This window comes from Octodon degus, unplaced genomic scaffold (genome assembly GCF_000260255.1).
Source record: "Octodon degus isolate 3935 unplaced genomic scaffold, OctDeg1.0 scaffold00329, whole genome shotgun sequence".
Lineage (NCBI taxonomy): Eukaryota > Metazoa > Chordata > Mammalia > Rodentia > Octodontidae > Octodon > Octodon degus.
The window spans coordinates 271866-288111 of record NW_004524905.1 but is presented as its reverse complement, the minus strand read 5'-3'; the positions used below and the strand labels follow the sequence as shown (position 1 = coordinate 288111).

The 16246-nt window shown below is 46.4% G+C and overlaps 1 protein-coding gene and 1 pseudogene across 1 annotated transcript in view; both read right to left on the bottom strand.

The window, feature by feature from the left end:
* Nucleotides 1-4833: 4833 nt before the first annotated feature.
* The window catches only part of Gpr143 (G protein-coupled receptor 143), a 29010-nt gene continuing 17597 nt past the window's right edge, over nucleotides 4834-16246 (bottom strand). Inside the window, exon 9 of the mRNA XM_023708093.1 lies at nucleotides 4834-4975. Within this exon, the coding sequence (XP_023563861.1) occupies nucleotides 4881-4975 (95 nt within the window). The 3' untranslated portion in view covers nucleotides 4834-4880. The remainder of the gene's footprint in view (nucleotides 4976-16246) is intronic.
* LOC101565765 lies at nucleotides 12859-13765 on the bottom strand (annotated as a pseudogene).

Genomic DNA, 16246 nt, shown 5'->3' with positions numbered 1-16246 from the left:
GGAGCAGGTCAAAACTCCCGTGCTGATCAGTATTATCTTTAATTTACTCTTAGCATTTCTTTATATATTCAAGATACTGTTATTGTTTGTTATATGTATTGAAAATATCTTCTCTTGTCTTTTTGCATTTGCCAAATTAAATTTTCATAAATCAAAAAAAAACAAAGAAATAAAATACTTGGAAATTAATCTAACAAAGGAAAAAAAAAGTAACTAGCCTTACAGATTCAACAAAAGGAAGGCAGATGTGATTTGTTTGATTGGCTAACAAAATGGATTCCCTGGAAATGGTTAAAAGAAATATTTCTTATGTTTGTACTCCTATGTTGTGGAATAATTTTCATTTGCTGTATCCTACCATGTATTCCCTTATGCTGTGAATATTGTAACCCTATGAGACAAAGCCATTTGTTAAACAAAGAAAGGGGAAGTGTTGGCATAAGAAAGAGTTAATATAGAGACATGTTAAATAACCTGCAGGGTATGTGGGATGAGGAGAAAGAAAACAGGGCAGCAACATCTACAGGAGTAACCAAGAACACTTGGAACTCAAGGACACCCTGTTTTTATGTCCTTGCTGCCAGATGCCTAGCAGGTTCTCACGTATAGTATAGCCTAAACATAACCTTGGACACATAAGATGGGATCTTATATTCACCTAGAGTAACCCAAAGGCTGAGACTCAAGATATGTAAAAGTAAAAACCAAAGGTGGTGTGGCAGGCTTCTGCTTGAGCCCTTTCTTTGCCTGCATGAAGTGTCTGTTTATCTTTGTTTGCAGCCAGCATCCATGAGTCTTTCTCAGCATCCATCCATTTGTCCATCTGTCTGCTCATCCATCCATCCACCCATCCATCTGTCCATCTATCTGCTCATCCATCCATCCATCCGTCTGTCCATCTGTTCGTCCATTTTTCCATCTATGTGTCCATCTTTCCATCTGTCTATCTGTACATCCATCTGCTCATCCATCTGTCTGTCAATCCATCCATCCATATATCTATTGGTTCATGCATCCATTCATCCACCAGGCCAACGATCCATCCATTTGTCTGACCATCTGCTCATCCATCCATCTGCCTGTCCATCCATCCATCTTTCCATCCATCACTCCATCTGTCCATCAGTCTGCCCATCTTTTATCCATTGCTCCATCTGTCTATTAGTCTGCCAATCTGTCCATCCATCTGTCTGTCAGTCTGTACAGCTGTCTTTCTGTCCATGTGTCTATCTGTCTGTCCATCTATCCATCCATTTCCCTGTCTATCCTTCTATTCTTCCCTCCAGTGCTAGAGATGGGACTTAGGGCCTGGCACATGCTAGGTTGGAGGTCTCATAATGGGGGATCATGAAGTCATGGTGACCTCCTATTGGGGAATTATGTGGTCAGTCTCTTCATTGATCACATCAGAGCTGCACCCCAACCAGGTGATATTATTAGGATGAATGTTGCTTCCAATATGATGTCATGGTGACCTCATAATGAGGATTAGGATGTCATGGTGACCTCATAATGGGCATTATGATGTTATGGTGACCTCATACTGGGCATTGTGATGTCAAGTTGACATCATAGTGGCACTTATTGTGTCATAGTGAATTCATCATTGTAATCATAATGTTATCACATCCTAATGGGGAAGTAGACAGTCACCATGTTGAATCATGATGTCAGAACTGAGTGCTACCCATCCAGTGTCATTATGGTGGATGTTGCTTCCAGTTTGAAGCCATGGAAACTTCCTAATTGGCATTATCGTATCATTGTGACCACAATTTGGGAATTATGCTGATGTGGTGTGCTTGAAATAGGGAACTGGATGGTCATAAAGCTGAATGGAGCTACCACAGCTGAAGTCAGGTAGTTAGAATCACTACAAAGGAAGCTGCTTTCCACACAATGCCATGGTGACCTCACAATGGGGATGTGGTCACACTGCTGACTGGTGATTTTAGACCTGTAACCCAACCAGATGATATCATTGTCTTGGATCCAGCATCTAGTATGAAGTCAAGGGAACTACATAATGGAGATAATGATGTCACACTGACCCCATAGTGGTATTTCAGGTGGCACATTGATCTCATAATGGGGATGATGTCATAGTGAACAAATATGTCATGGTGGCCTCAAATTGAGGAGTTTGATGTCATAGAGAATTTTTAATGAGAAAATGTGAAAGCACCATGCTCAGTGGTAACATCAGAGCTGTGACCCAGCCAGGGATTTCATCTTCATCTTCATAGTTGTGATTATGATGTCAACTTGTAATTGGATTATGATGACATCCTGACCTCATAATGGGAAAGTATGAAGTCATCTTGCTTAATGGTGATGTCAGAGCTTGAACCCAGACTCCTGGTGCCATCGTGGTCAATGTTCCTTCCATTTTAAAGCCATCAAAATTTCATAATGGGGAATATAACATCATAGTTACCTTATCATCACTATAATGATGATGTCATGGTGACATAATGCAGAAATATGAGGTCATAATTCTGAATGATGACATCACAACTGGAACCTGGCTGGGTGGTGTCATATGGCAAATGGTACTTCCATTATGAAGTCATGATCACTACAAAGTGGAAAACTATGAGGTCATAATGCAAAATGTTGACATCACAGCTGGAACCCAGACATGTGATTTCATTATTGTGGATTTTGCTCCTATTATAATATCACGTTGACCTCACTGGGATTATGACATCATTCTGACCTCATAATGAGGTTATGATGTCATGCTGACTTCATAACGGAGTGTGCTGAGGTCATATTGTGGTATGGTGAGTTCACGGTGAAGCCTAGGCAGGTGATGTCATAATCAGGATGGTGCTTCCATTATGTCATTGTGAACTCATTATTCAGGACCTATGAGGTCATCATGTGTGTGTGCCCATCCTGGCAGAAGTGATCAAGGTTGAGTGAGAACAGAATGTAAAGAAAACAGACAGATTCAAGAGTTGTGATTAATGAATCCAGAGATGAGCTTATTTTGCTTCAAGCTTATATGCAGAACATCTTGATCCTGTGCTCAACATTTGATCTATTTAGTTCCAAGCCTTCTTTGTTCTTCTGGGGCCTGAATAGTTTACCAAGTCCAAGCTGATAAACAGAAGACTACACATTCTGGAACACTGAGTCTGCAGTTGGCCCCTTTGCCTGAACTGGTCAAGGGAGTTATGCACAGTGCCACTTTCTACTTCCTTATCAGACTGTTCCTTCTGCATGATGAAGCCCTTCCAGAATCTGGCGTCCAACAATAATGAATATTGGTGATGTCATAGCTGGAACCTGGGCAGGTGATGTCCTCATGTTGGATGGTACTTCCATCATGAGGTCATGACAACCTCATAATGAGGAACTCTGAGGTTATAATGTGGAATGGTGATGTCACAGGTGAAAGCTGTGTGGGTGACGTCACATTGGTGAATGGTGATTTCATTATGAGATCATGGTGACCTCATAATTGAGCGCTATGTCATCATGATGCTCATCATGGTGACCTCATAATTGAGCACTATGTCATCATGGTGATGTCAGAGCTAGAACCTGGCCCAGTGGTACCATCATGTTGAATGTTGCTTCCATTATAATGTCATAATGACCTCTTAATGGGGAACTCTGAGGTCTTCATGTGGAATGGTGAGGTCACAGCTGAATCTCTGTCACTGATGTCAAAATGGTGGATGATGCTTTCATTATGATACGGTGACCTTATACTGGGCAGCTCTGAGGTCATATGGAATGATGTTGTCAGTTGGAACTAGAGTGGCTGATATCATAAGGGTGGATCCTGCTCTGATTATGTTGTCATCATGACCTGAGAATGGGGAACTTTGGTCATCAATCAGAATGACATCATAACTAGAACTCAGATGATTGATGTCACCACTTGGGATAGTGCTTTGAATATGTTATCATGCTGACCTCATAGTTGGGAATTCAAAGGTCAGCATGTGGCATAAAGAATCACAGCTTGAACTCAGGTGGCTAAAGTTATAATGGTGGATTGTGCTCTTATTATGGTGTCATAGTGGCTCATCGTGCACAATGGTGATGTCACAGCTGTAACTCAGGTGGTGATAACATAATGGGGAATGGTGCTTCGATAATTGTCATAGTGACCTCACAATACAGATCTCTGAGGTCATAGTGCAGAATGATGATGTCACAACTGCACTTCAGGTGGATGGTGTGATAAAGTTGGATGGTTCTTGCATTATGATATCATGATGAAGTCACTATGGAGCAGACTGAGGTCATCATGCAGAATAATGTAGTCAGCTACACTTGGATGGGTGATGTCAGAATAAGAAGTTTTTCAATTATGTTGCCATGGTGACCTCACAATGCAAAACTCTGTGGTCATAATATGGAATGGTGGTGTCACAGGCAGACATCAGTTTGGTGATGGCATAAAGGGCAGTGGTGCCTCTATCGTGATGTCATGCTGACCTCCTAATTTGGAGCTCTTAGATCATAATGTGGAATGATGATATCACAGCCAGAATAGTGTGGGTGATATTATTATGGGCGATGGTGCTTCCAATATGATGTCATGGTGATCTCATAATGAAGAACTCTAATGTCAATGCACAATGGTGATGTCACAGCCGGACCTTTAGAGGGTGATGTCATAATGCACCAAGTCATCCTACAATCACAATGATTTTATTTAGCTCCCTTGCCAATAACTTGGATCATCCACTGAACATTACACCTGGCCTCAGAGAAGTTGTTGAGGTGGTAAAATCGATTCCCATCTGTCACACGGCTCTTCAACATCCTGTCTGCTGCCATATGGAAGAACACCAGAGCCAGCAGGGATATGGTCAGGTCAGCGTCTGATGATCATGGATCAGGAGCCCATCACCTCCTCAAAGGTCTCCCTGGACTTGGGCAACAGCACCAAGTGCATTTCCACCATGGGGCCCACTTGCAGTGTGGATTTCAATGGTGCTGGCATCAGAACCTGCAGGGAAAGAGACTGAGAAGTGATGGTGTTACCTGGCCGAAGTGATGGTGTCACCTGGCCAAACCAGAAAACACTCTCCCCAGTCATGGGGGCACATACTTGGAATCCTGCCTCGTGGGAGGCCGATGCAGGAGGATCACCACAATTTCAAGGCCAGCTTGGCTATGCCCTGAGTTCAAGGTCAGCCTAAACTACAAAGCAAGATTCTGTCTCAAAAAGCAAAACAAGGGAGCAGGGAGATGGCTCAGTAGAATAAGCGCTTGCCTGGCAAGCACAAGGGCCTGAGTTCAATCCCTGGTTCTGGAAAACAAAACAAAACAAAACAAAACAAAACAAAACAAAACAAAACAAAACAAGAAAATGCTCTCATTACTCAGCATTACACTGAGACTCTCCTAGACCAACTCTGGTCCATTTTAGCTCAGTGCCACCAACACTACACTCTGATCTGGGTCTTATTAAACTCTTCCCAGTGTTGGGAGAGATGCCAGACTAGTCAAGGGTGAAGAGTCATGTCTGTTGCTGGGGAAACCATGACAGCTGACTCTGGATGTCTCAGAGCCCTGGGACACAAGCTGTCTGGCCAGGGCAGAGTGTGCTCCAATGACCACTGGCCACAGGAACAAGGCTGTTGGGTTCAGCCCATCTCCAGCCATGGGAAGCATGGGACTAGGCCACCAAGGGCCCAGAAACAGTGGTCTGGCTAGGGTGGTGTTCACCCAAGAGAGCTTCTCTGTTGTGAACCCTGGATACAGTGACAAAGTGATAGATTATATGTTGTTTCTCTTTGCAGGAGAACATGCCCTTCTCAGGCCTGAGGCCCAGGGCTGAACTTATGAATCAGTCTCCCTTTTCATGCCCCCCTTCAAAAGCAGACAAGCTTGTAGCCACTGAGGTGAGAACAGTGTGGGCAGTCAACAAGATAAAGGAAAGCACCCTGCTCATCAAGAGAGAAACACTGGACGGTGGTTTAGGCCCAGCACCCTTTCCTTCACAGTAGTGAGATCCTGTGGAACAAAAGGCAAAAATTCATATGCGTCCCACAAACACCCATAAGCCCCTGCTGTATGATGCCAGGCTGTAGGCTGCATGTGGGAAACACAGATTGGAAGACACAAAGGACAGTTTTAGTGACTTCCCTTCCAGGAATCTCCCTGCTTACCATCTCAGCCTCCTGTGTCCCTCCGTCTTTAGCCGTAGGCATCAAGAACACTGAACCCTCCCTCTCACTCCAAGCTTGGTCCTACCCCAGAGCCTTTGCATGACTCTATTCTGCTAGAAAGGCTCTCCCCAAGGCCTTCCCACAGCTCACTCCTACAGTTCAGGTATCACCTCATCCTTGGAAAAACATCAGGGTCACTATGCTGAAACAGTGTATTTACCCCTCACCCAGAAGATTTTATTATTGGATAAACAAGCAAGTACCTTAGCATCATGCAGCTGCAGCTCAGGGGCTGCAGTAGCTGGCGAGTGTAAAGGACAGAAAGTGACAGGCAGCAATCACGGAAGTCAGTCTGATGCTGAGGTTCCCACTAGTATACATGCCAGTCCTCTCCTCAGAGGCATCCATGAGAATCTGACCCAGGGACCAAGACAGCGATGATGGGACCCCAGGTCAGGTTCTGTCAGGGTCCAGTTGGTCATGAGGAGGCTGCAGAAAGCTCTCCTGCCAAAGCAACCATGCACCAGCTAGAGAGTCCTAAGGGACATTTCCAGCTCCAGAACATTACTGCCTTGGGGTTGATGGTGCTCAAAAAGAGTGTTTTCACAGGTTCACTTGTGGTTCTGAGGTCATCTGGACTACTAAGAACTCTCGTGGGCTTGCTGAGGTCCCGGGCTGCCTCGGGGGACCATGTGGCGGCCAGTGAGAGAAGTCTAGGCTGAGCACATGTCCCCATGACCTCACACTTCAGGACAGTGCTGGGCCTTTCCTGGGGCCTTGAAGGGCTCTGGGTCCCCTGGGGCTCCATGAAACAAAACTAGGCTCCCTGAAAGGGCCTGGGAGCCTAAATTCCCATGGGGTTTGTCTTCTGACTGAAGGCCTCCCTTGGTCTGTCACTCAGAGGAAATGATGCCTTCTCTGAATCACTTCTTGAATAAGACCTGCAGGTCCAGGAAGGTTCTTGTGACCATCCCAGCCCCAAGCTGACCTGAGATTTACATGTCTTTACATGGACAGGACAGACAGATGGATGGACAGATGGGCAGATGAATAGATGGAGAGATGAAAGGATGGATGGGCAGAGGGATGGACAGAAGGACAGACATATGGATGGAAAGACAGATAGATGGACAGATGGTTGAACAGATGGACAGATGGACAGAAAGGTGGATATATGGATGGACAGATGGATGGACAAGCAGAAGGATAGACAGATGGATGCATGGATGGACAGACAGATGGATGGATGGATGGAAAGATGAACAGATGGATAGATGGATGGACAGACAGATGGACTGGCAGAAGGATGGGCAGACAGATGGATGGACGGATAGATGGACAGATGGATGGATGGATGGATGGATGGATGGATGGATGGATGGATAGATGGATGAGTGGACAAGTGAATGGATGAACAGATGGACAGATGGATAACAGATAAATGGACAGACGAGCAGACAGATGGGTGGATGGATGGACACATGGATGGATATGTGCATAGACGGATGGATGGACAGACAGTTGGATGGATGGACAGATGATTGGACAGGACAGACAGGTGGATGGACAGACAGATGGACACACAGACAAACAGAAAGATGGACAGATAGATGAATGGACAGATCCACAGAAGGGTGGACAGATGGATGGATGGAAGGAAAGTTGGATGGACACAGATGGAAAGGTGGTGCACAGATGGATGGATGGACGAACTGACCTGCCAGACCACTGAATGGATAGATGGACAGATGGATGGATGGATGGACAGATGTTTGGACACATGGATGGATGAATGGACAGTAGATGGACGGACAGGATGGATTGATGGACAAATGGACGGAAGGACATACAGATGGATGGATGGATTAATGGATGGATGGACAGATGTTTAGACACATCGGTAGACAAAGAGACAGTAGATGGATGGACAGAAGGATGGATGGATGGACAAATGGATGGATGGACATACAGATGGATGGATGGATGAACAAATGGACCAATGGATGGACAGACAGATGAATGGTTGGAAAGGTGGACAGAAGGACCAATGCATGAACAGACGGACAGGCAGATGGAAGGACGGATGGAGAGATGGACGGATACATGGACAGATAGATGGACAGATGGATGGTTGGATGGATTGACAGATGGATGGATGGATGGATGGACAGATAGATGGACAGTTGATAGGAAGGAGAGATGGATTACTGGATGGAAAGACAGATGGATGGACAGACGGATGGATAGAGGGACAGATGGAAGGACTGACAAAAGGTCAGACAGATGGAAGGAGAGACAGACAGACACACACACTGACGAACAGACAGACAGATGGAAGAATGGAGAGAAGCATGGATGGATGGACTGATGAAGAAAAATGGAGAGATGGACAGAGGGACAGAATGATGGATGGACAGACACTTGGATGGACAGATAGATGTATGGATGGATGGACGGACAGATGGGCAGATGGACAGATGGATGGACAGATGGATGAATGGATGGACAGATGGATGGACACAGAGGGACATATAGATGAACAGACAGACGGATGGATGTATAGACGGATGGATGGATGGATGGATGGATGGATGGATGGATGGATGGACAGACTAACGGATGGATGGATGGTTGGATGGATGGATGGATGGATGGATGGATGGATGGATAGATGGACAAACAGGCAGATGGATGGATAGACAGATTTACAGATGGATGGAGAGATGGATGGACAGACAGATGGAGATGGACAAACTGAACTAACAGACCGACGGATGGATGGATGGATGGATGGATGGATGGATGGACAAATGGATGGATGATTGACAGATGGATGAACAGATGGACAGATGGACGGATGGAAAGACAGATGGACAGAAGGATGGGTGGTTGGGCAGATGGACAGACAGACAGATGGATGGGTGGACAGATAGATGGATGGACGGATGGAAAGATGGATTGACAGACAGAGGGATGGATAGAAAGGTAGATAGACAAAGGACGGATGGATGGACAGATGAATGGACAGATGGATGTAGAGATGGACCAACAGATGGATGGATGCATGGATGGATGGAGAGGAATGGATGGACAGACAGACGTTGGATGGACAGATGGACGGATGTATGGACAGATAGATGGATAGATGGACATATGGATGGGTGGACAGACAGATGGACAGGTGGATGGACAGACGGATGGATGGATGGATAGATGGATGGGCTGACAAATGGACAGAGACAGAAACATAGACAGACGGATGGACAGATGGATGGACGGACACACAGATGGACAGAGGGACAGAGAATGGATGGATGGACAGACAGGTGGATGGATGGATGGGTGGATGGATGGACAGATGGATGGATGGATGGACAGACAGAAGGATGTACAGATGGATGGATAGACAGATGAGTGGACAGATGGATAGAAAGATGGGCAGGTGAAAGCACAGATAGATGGACAGAAGGATGGATGGATAGATGGGCAGAAGATGGACAAATGGATGGACAAGCAGATTGACACATGAACAGTGGACAGACAGATGGGGCATGGACACATATACAGACGGGTGGACAGATGTATGGATGGACAGACAGACAGATGGATTGACAGGCAGACAGATGGATGGACAGATGGATGGATGGACAGATGGGTGGATTGATGCACAGACAGAAGGACGGATCAACAGACAGACGGACAGATAGACAGAAGGATGGATGGATGGATGGATGGACAGATGAATAGGTGGATAGACAGATGGACAGACATTTGGACAGAGAGATGATTGGACAGTAGATGGACACAAAAGGATGGATGGACAGAAGGATGGATGGATTGAGAGATGGACAGATGGACAGACAGGTGCACGGTTGGAAAGGTGGACAGATGGACAGAAGGATCAATGGATGAACAGATGGACAGACAGACGGAATGAAGGATGGACAGTTGGACAAATAGATGGACAGATGGATAGATGAACAGAGGAACAGATTGACAAAGAGTTGGATGGAGAGACAGATGTATGTATGGATGGACAGATGGTTGGACAGATGTATGGATGGATGGACAGACAGTATGTAGGATGGACAGATGGATGACTGGATGGACAGCTGGATGGATATATGGACATATAGCTGGACAGACGGACAGATGGATGGATGAATGGACTAACAAAAATGGACAAGCAGACAAATGGAACAACATAGAGACTGACAGACACACAGACTGAGGTCAGACAGATGCATGGATGGACAGAAGCATGATTGGATGGACTGATGGATAGAAAAATGGACAGATGGACAGAGGAACAGAAGGATGAATGGATGGACAGACGGATGGATGGATGGATGGATGGATGGATGGATGGATGGACAGATGGATGGATGGATGGATGGATGGATGGATGGATGGATGGACAGATGGACAGACAGATGGATGGACAGACAGATGGAAGACAGATGGATGGGTAGATGGACAGATGTACGGATGCATGGACACAGACTGGGGGATAGATGGACAGACAGATGGACAGATGGATGGATGAATGAACAGATGGATCGACTGACAAATGGACAGACAGAATGATGGACAGATGAACAGACTGACAGATGGACATAGAGATGATCAGAAGGATGGATTACCAGACGGATGGACAGATGGACACAGGACAGAAGGATGGATGGATGGACAGTTATATGGACAGACAGATGAGTGGAAGGACAGAAGGACGGATAGATAGATAGATAGATAGATAGATAGATAGATAGATAGATAGACAGACAGACAGATAGATGGGCAGAAGGATGGACAGATATGCAGACAGGTAGAAGATGGACAGGTGGGTGCACAGACAGATAGACAGCAGACAGATGGATGGATGAATGGACAGATTGATCGATGGGTGGACCAATGTATGGATGGACAGATAGCCAGATGGATGGACAGGCAGACAGACAGATGGACACATGGATGGACAGACAGATGGCTAGATGGACAGACAGACAGATGAATGGATAGATGGATGGGCAAACAGATCGGTGGATGGATAGACAGACGGACAGATTTGTTGATGGAGAAATGGACAAATGGATGGACAGATGGATGGACAGACAGATGGATGGATGGATGCACACACAGAAAAATGGAAAGATGTGCAGACAGATACATGAATGGGTGGTCAGATGGATGGATGGATGGACAGTTGGATGGAAAGATGGACAGATGGATGGGCAGATGGATGTACAAACAGAACTGACAGATCAGTGGCTGGAGAGATGGACAGATGGGTGGATGTACAGATGAATATAAGGATGGACAGACAGATGGAGGGACAGACGGACAGATTTACAGATGGATGGATGTTTGAACAGATGGATAGATGGACAGACAGTAGACAGATACACAGAAGGATGGGTGGATAGTCCGATGGATGGACAGAAGGATGGATGGATGGATGGACAGATGGATCAATGGATGGACAGACTGATAGATGGATGGAAAGGTGAATAGACAGAAGGATGGATGGGTAAACAGACAGATGGACAGATGGAAGGACAGATGGATGGAGAGATGGGCAGACAGAGGAACAGAAAGATGGATGGTTGGATGGATAGACAGATGTACAGATGGATGAATGGACAGATGTTTGGATGGACAGATGGATGACTGGATGGACAGATGGACAGACAGATGGATGGATGAACAGATGGACAGATGGATGGATGGATGGATGGATGGATGGTTTGATGGACAAACAGGCAGACAGATGCAAGGACAGATTTACAGATGGATGGATGGACAGACGGATGGACAAACTGAACTGACAGACCAATAGATGCACAGATGGACAGAAGGATGGATGGATGGACAAATGGATAGATGGATGGATGGACAGATGGACAGATGGTTGAACAGACTGATGAATGAACAGACAGATCGATGGATGGACAGATGGCAAGAGGGACAGACCGATGGATGGACATTCCATGGACAGATGGATTCACAGACAAGGGGGCAGATGGATAGGCAGATGGACAGACAGGACAGATGGATGGATAGATGAAAGGACATATGGACAGACAGAAGGACAGGTGGATGGACAGATAGAAGGACCCATGGATGGATGGATGGATGGACACAGGAATAGATGGAAAGACGGACACTGGATGAATAGACAAATGGACAGATGGACAGACAGACGGATGATTAGACAGACAGATGGATAGATGGATGGACAGATGGAAGGACATATGGGTAGACAGATGGAAGGATGGACAGATGGACAGACAGATGGAAGGATGGATGGACAGAAGGATGAATGGATGAACAGATGGACAGAGGGACAGAAGGATGGATGAATGGACAGATGGATGGATGGACAGATGAAAAGATAGGTGGATGGACAGGTGAATAGATAGATGGATAGATGGATGGATGGACATCAAACAGATGGACGAATGGACAGATGCATGGACGCACAGACAGGCAGGAAAATCTGTAAGCATATGGTCTCTTTTTATCTGTAGCTTGGTCAGAACTATTCTGTTTGCTTCTTCTTCTTTTTTTTTTTTTTTAGAAGTTCAGACTTTATTTATAAGGCTGGCCCCTGGCCCCTCATCCTCCTGGTGGGATGAGCCGTGAATGGACAGCAGTCTGGAGAGGGCTATTCCCGGTGGCCATGTCCCCGTCCTACTTTGCTCTGGTTCTTCTGGGACAATCACACAGTGAGAATCTGCTTTGAGGACACAAAGTGCTCCATGGTGGCTCCCAAGGCCTGCTGATAGTCCTGCAGGGGGACCTCCGTGTAGGCAGACTCTGTGAGCTGGCCTTGGCAGATAAGGTGGCACAGCATGAGCAGCAGACTCTTGAACTGATCTGGACTGTGGTTCTTCTTCCACTGGGACAACCAAAAGCCTCAAAGTTTGAGGTCCTTAAAAATGAGCAGGCTCACGGAGGCTGTGACAGACTGATTGGCCATCCCGCCATACATCACCATGGTTCCTTCAGGTGCTAAATACCAAAGCAGCTCCATGACACAGTTGCTCCATGGCTGGGGCATGTGCTTGAAGAGGTTTTTTGTTTCAGGCTTTCTCAGTCCTCCTCTGTGATGACATGCTTAGCCCCCAGATCCTTCAGTCTGTTAGGATGGCAGGTATGTCTCGGACTACAGTGACGGTCCTCAGGCCCAGGGCTGTGACGATCTGGATAACTGCTTACCCTACTCCACTGCTGGATGCATTTTGGATGACAGAGTCCCTTGGCTGCAGCTGTTTGAAGTCCACCAACATCCTGTAGGCTGTGCAGGGGTTGACACCCAGGGTGGCAGTGCTCTGAAGAGTGATGTCATTGGGAATTTCAATCAGGGCTTCCTTGCTGAACACTGCCTCAGTCCGCCAGGTTCCCAAATCAGCACTGGCCGGAATCACCCAGGTTCCTGGGTTTAGCCCAGTCATACTGCTGCCCACTGTGACCACCTGTCCAATGCCTTCATTTCCTCCAAGAGTAGGCAGCATGGGAAGGAGGCTATAGTTCCCTTGGATCATATTTATGTCAGATGGATTGATAGGGGCCAACAGCATCCTCACACAGATGTCTGACCCTCCCATGGCAGCGAGCTCCAGGTTCTTTAGCCATAGTGGTAGCTCTACTTGAGCAGCGCGGGTGGTAGTTATGCAGGCATTCACACCTACTTCAGTGCACAGCGGACCCACATGCTCCTCACAGTCAACACCTCTGTTTGCTTCTAAGACTCCCAATCATAACCAGACCATAGCATCTCCTGGAATCAATCTATTGACAGATCACCCTCTACCATCCCCACAAACCAAGTTTGTCACCTGAAAATGGATTCCCAAAACAGTTGGAATGAAAAAAGAAAATCCCCTCCTTTAGCCATTTCCAGGCTTCATTTTGCAAAATTTCCCCCCTCCAAAGCACAACATTATTTTCTTTTATTTGTTTGCATGCTTTGGTTTTCATTTTTCTTTTTTGTCTTTTTGAGACAGGGTCTTGCTGTGCTTTTCAGGCTGGTCTTGAGCTCACTTTGTAGCCCAGGCTGGCTACACTTTGTAGCCCAAGGCTCGAACTTGCAATGATTCTCCTGCCTCAGCCTACTGAGTACTGGCATGACAGTTGTGCACCACCGTGCCCAACTTTGGTATCAACCAAAATACCCCATCACTGTCTTCGGTCTGTTCCCTGTGCATGCATGACCTAGCTCAGATGGGTTGGATAGTGTGAACTGTGAGTTTGGAACCCTGATTTTTGTGACACGTGGCTTCCACACTAGAATACTTTCCCCTCCTGGAGATACCCGTCAGTGTCTAGAAAATCAAGTTGGCTGTCACAGTTGGAGCCACAAGGGAACAGAGCCCAAGAAGTCTCTGTAGGTGCCATCTCGCACAGGTGAGCACTCCAGACTAGAACCACCCAGCCCCAGTGCTGACGGTGCTGCAATGACAAGCAGGAGCCAGCATGTGACAAGTTTATCAGCAAACTCAGCTCCTCCATACCCCGTCCCAGAAGACGACCAGGACATGGGCACACTCCTGTCCCCAAGACGTTCAAACACTGCAAGTCCTGTGCTCTCCTTAGGACCCAAGAGGCTACCACAGAACTAGAGCTAGCAAAGAAGAGCAAGTAGCTCATGCAGCACAGATCATTAGTTCAGTGACAAAGCTGTGTGTGCAAAGCTTTTTCCTTCACCCCAAGATACATTATTGCTAAAACAAAACAAATCTCACCAAAGAACCCTAAGACAGAGGACTATGCAGGCAAGATTTACTTGATGAGTTGCAAGCTGAATTCCACAAAACATCAATTTTGTAATCAACTGGAACTATAAGGGTACTTTGGTCAATTTAAGACTCTGAAACCAAACTCTGAAATGAAAGTTGTAACCAATACTGGGCATGGTGTTGCACAGTTGTAATACCGGCACTTGGAGGGCTAGGCAGGAGGATCATTCTGAGCTCCAGACTAGCATGGGCTACAACATGAGCTCAAGGCCAGTCTGAACTGCGCTGTATGACCCTGACTCAAAAAGATCAAAAAAAAAGTTGTAAATTGTAATCCACCAACTAGAACAACTAATATTTTGTTTTAATCTGGTTGTATGCTATCAAGAAAATACAATTGGTGGGTTGCCTTTTTTGTTGTTGTTTTTAAGGCAAGGCCCAAGTTGCCCCAGCTGGCCTTGAACTGGTAACCTTCCTGGGATTACAGGTGGGCACCCACATGCCCAGCTGTGGGGACATGGAGGAAATTGGTGTTCTCTAGACAGCAGCCCCTTCAAGCAACACAGCAGAAAAATATTGTTTTTGACCCAGATTCCAATGGGCGCACCTGAGTACATGACTGGTGGGCAGGTTAGTATTTGCTGCACAAAACATTTGAATACACAGGATCTTTACCACGAATTTTCACATAAATCTGGAGCAGAACTGAAACACTTCTAGATGGCTGAATCCTCACATTAGGGCCCTGCAGAGCCCCGCTGGAACACCACAGTGCTGTGAGCCCAGGAGGACAGAGGGATGACATTAGCACAGCTATCTCCACCGCATGTGCTCCAGCCACGGTGGACAGGCTCACCTGTACCTGTGCTCATGGTGGACAGGCTCACCTGTACCTGATCTAGAAGATCAGGTGCTAACATTCATCCCTCACAGCAAATGTATCAGAGGTGAGAGTACCACCTGGTCTCCAGTTCAAACCCCATCCAGCCTAACTAGGAACCTGCAATGGTGAGTACAGGCTGCTGTGCTGAATAACTCAGCCAAGGCACCATGAAAATATTAAATGGGAAAGTGAGAGATGAATGTAGATGCCCCATTTATGTTTGTGTTTACTACAGGAATTCTAAGGAGATGGTCAAATAGCTCAGTGGATTAAAGCACCTGCAAGCAGGTGCAGGGGCCAGGTATTCACTCCCGGAGCCTGCTGTGCCAACCCCGCCCCCAGGGCATGCTGAGATGGCAATTGAGACTGGGCATGGTGGTATGTGCTTGGAATCCCAGCTCTTGGGAGGCTGTAAACAGGTGGATCACTAGGAGTCTGATCTAGTAGTGAGATCCTGAACACCCTGTAGATCCTTCCCTAATATA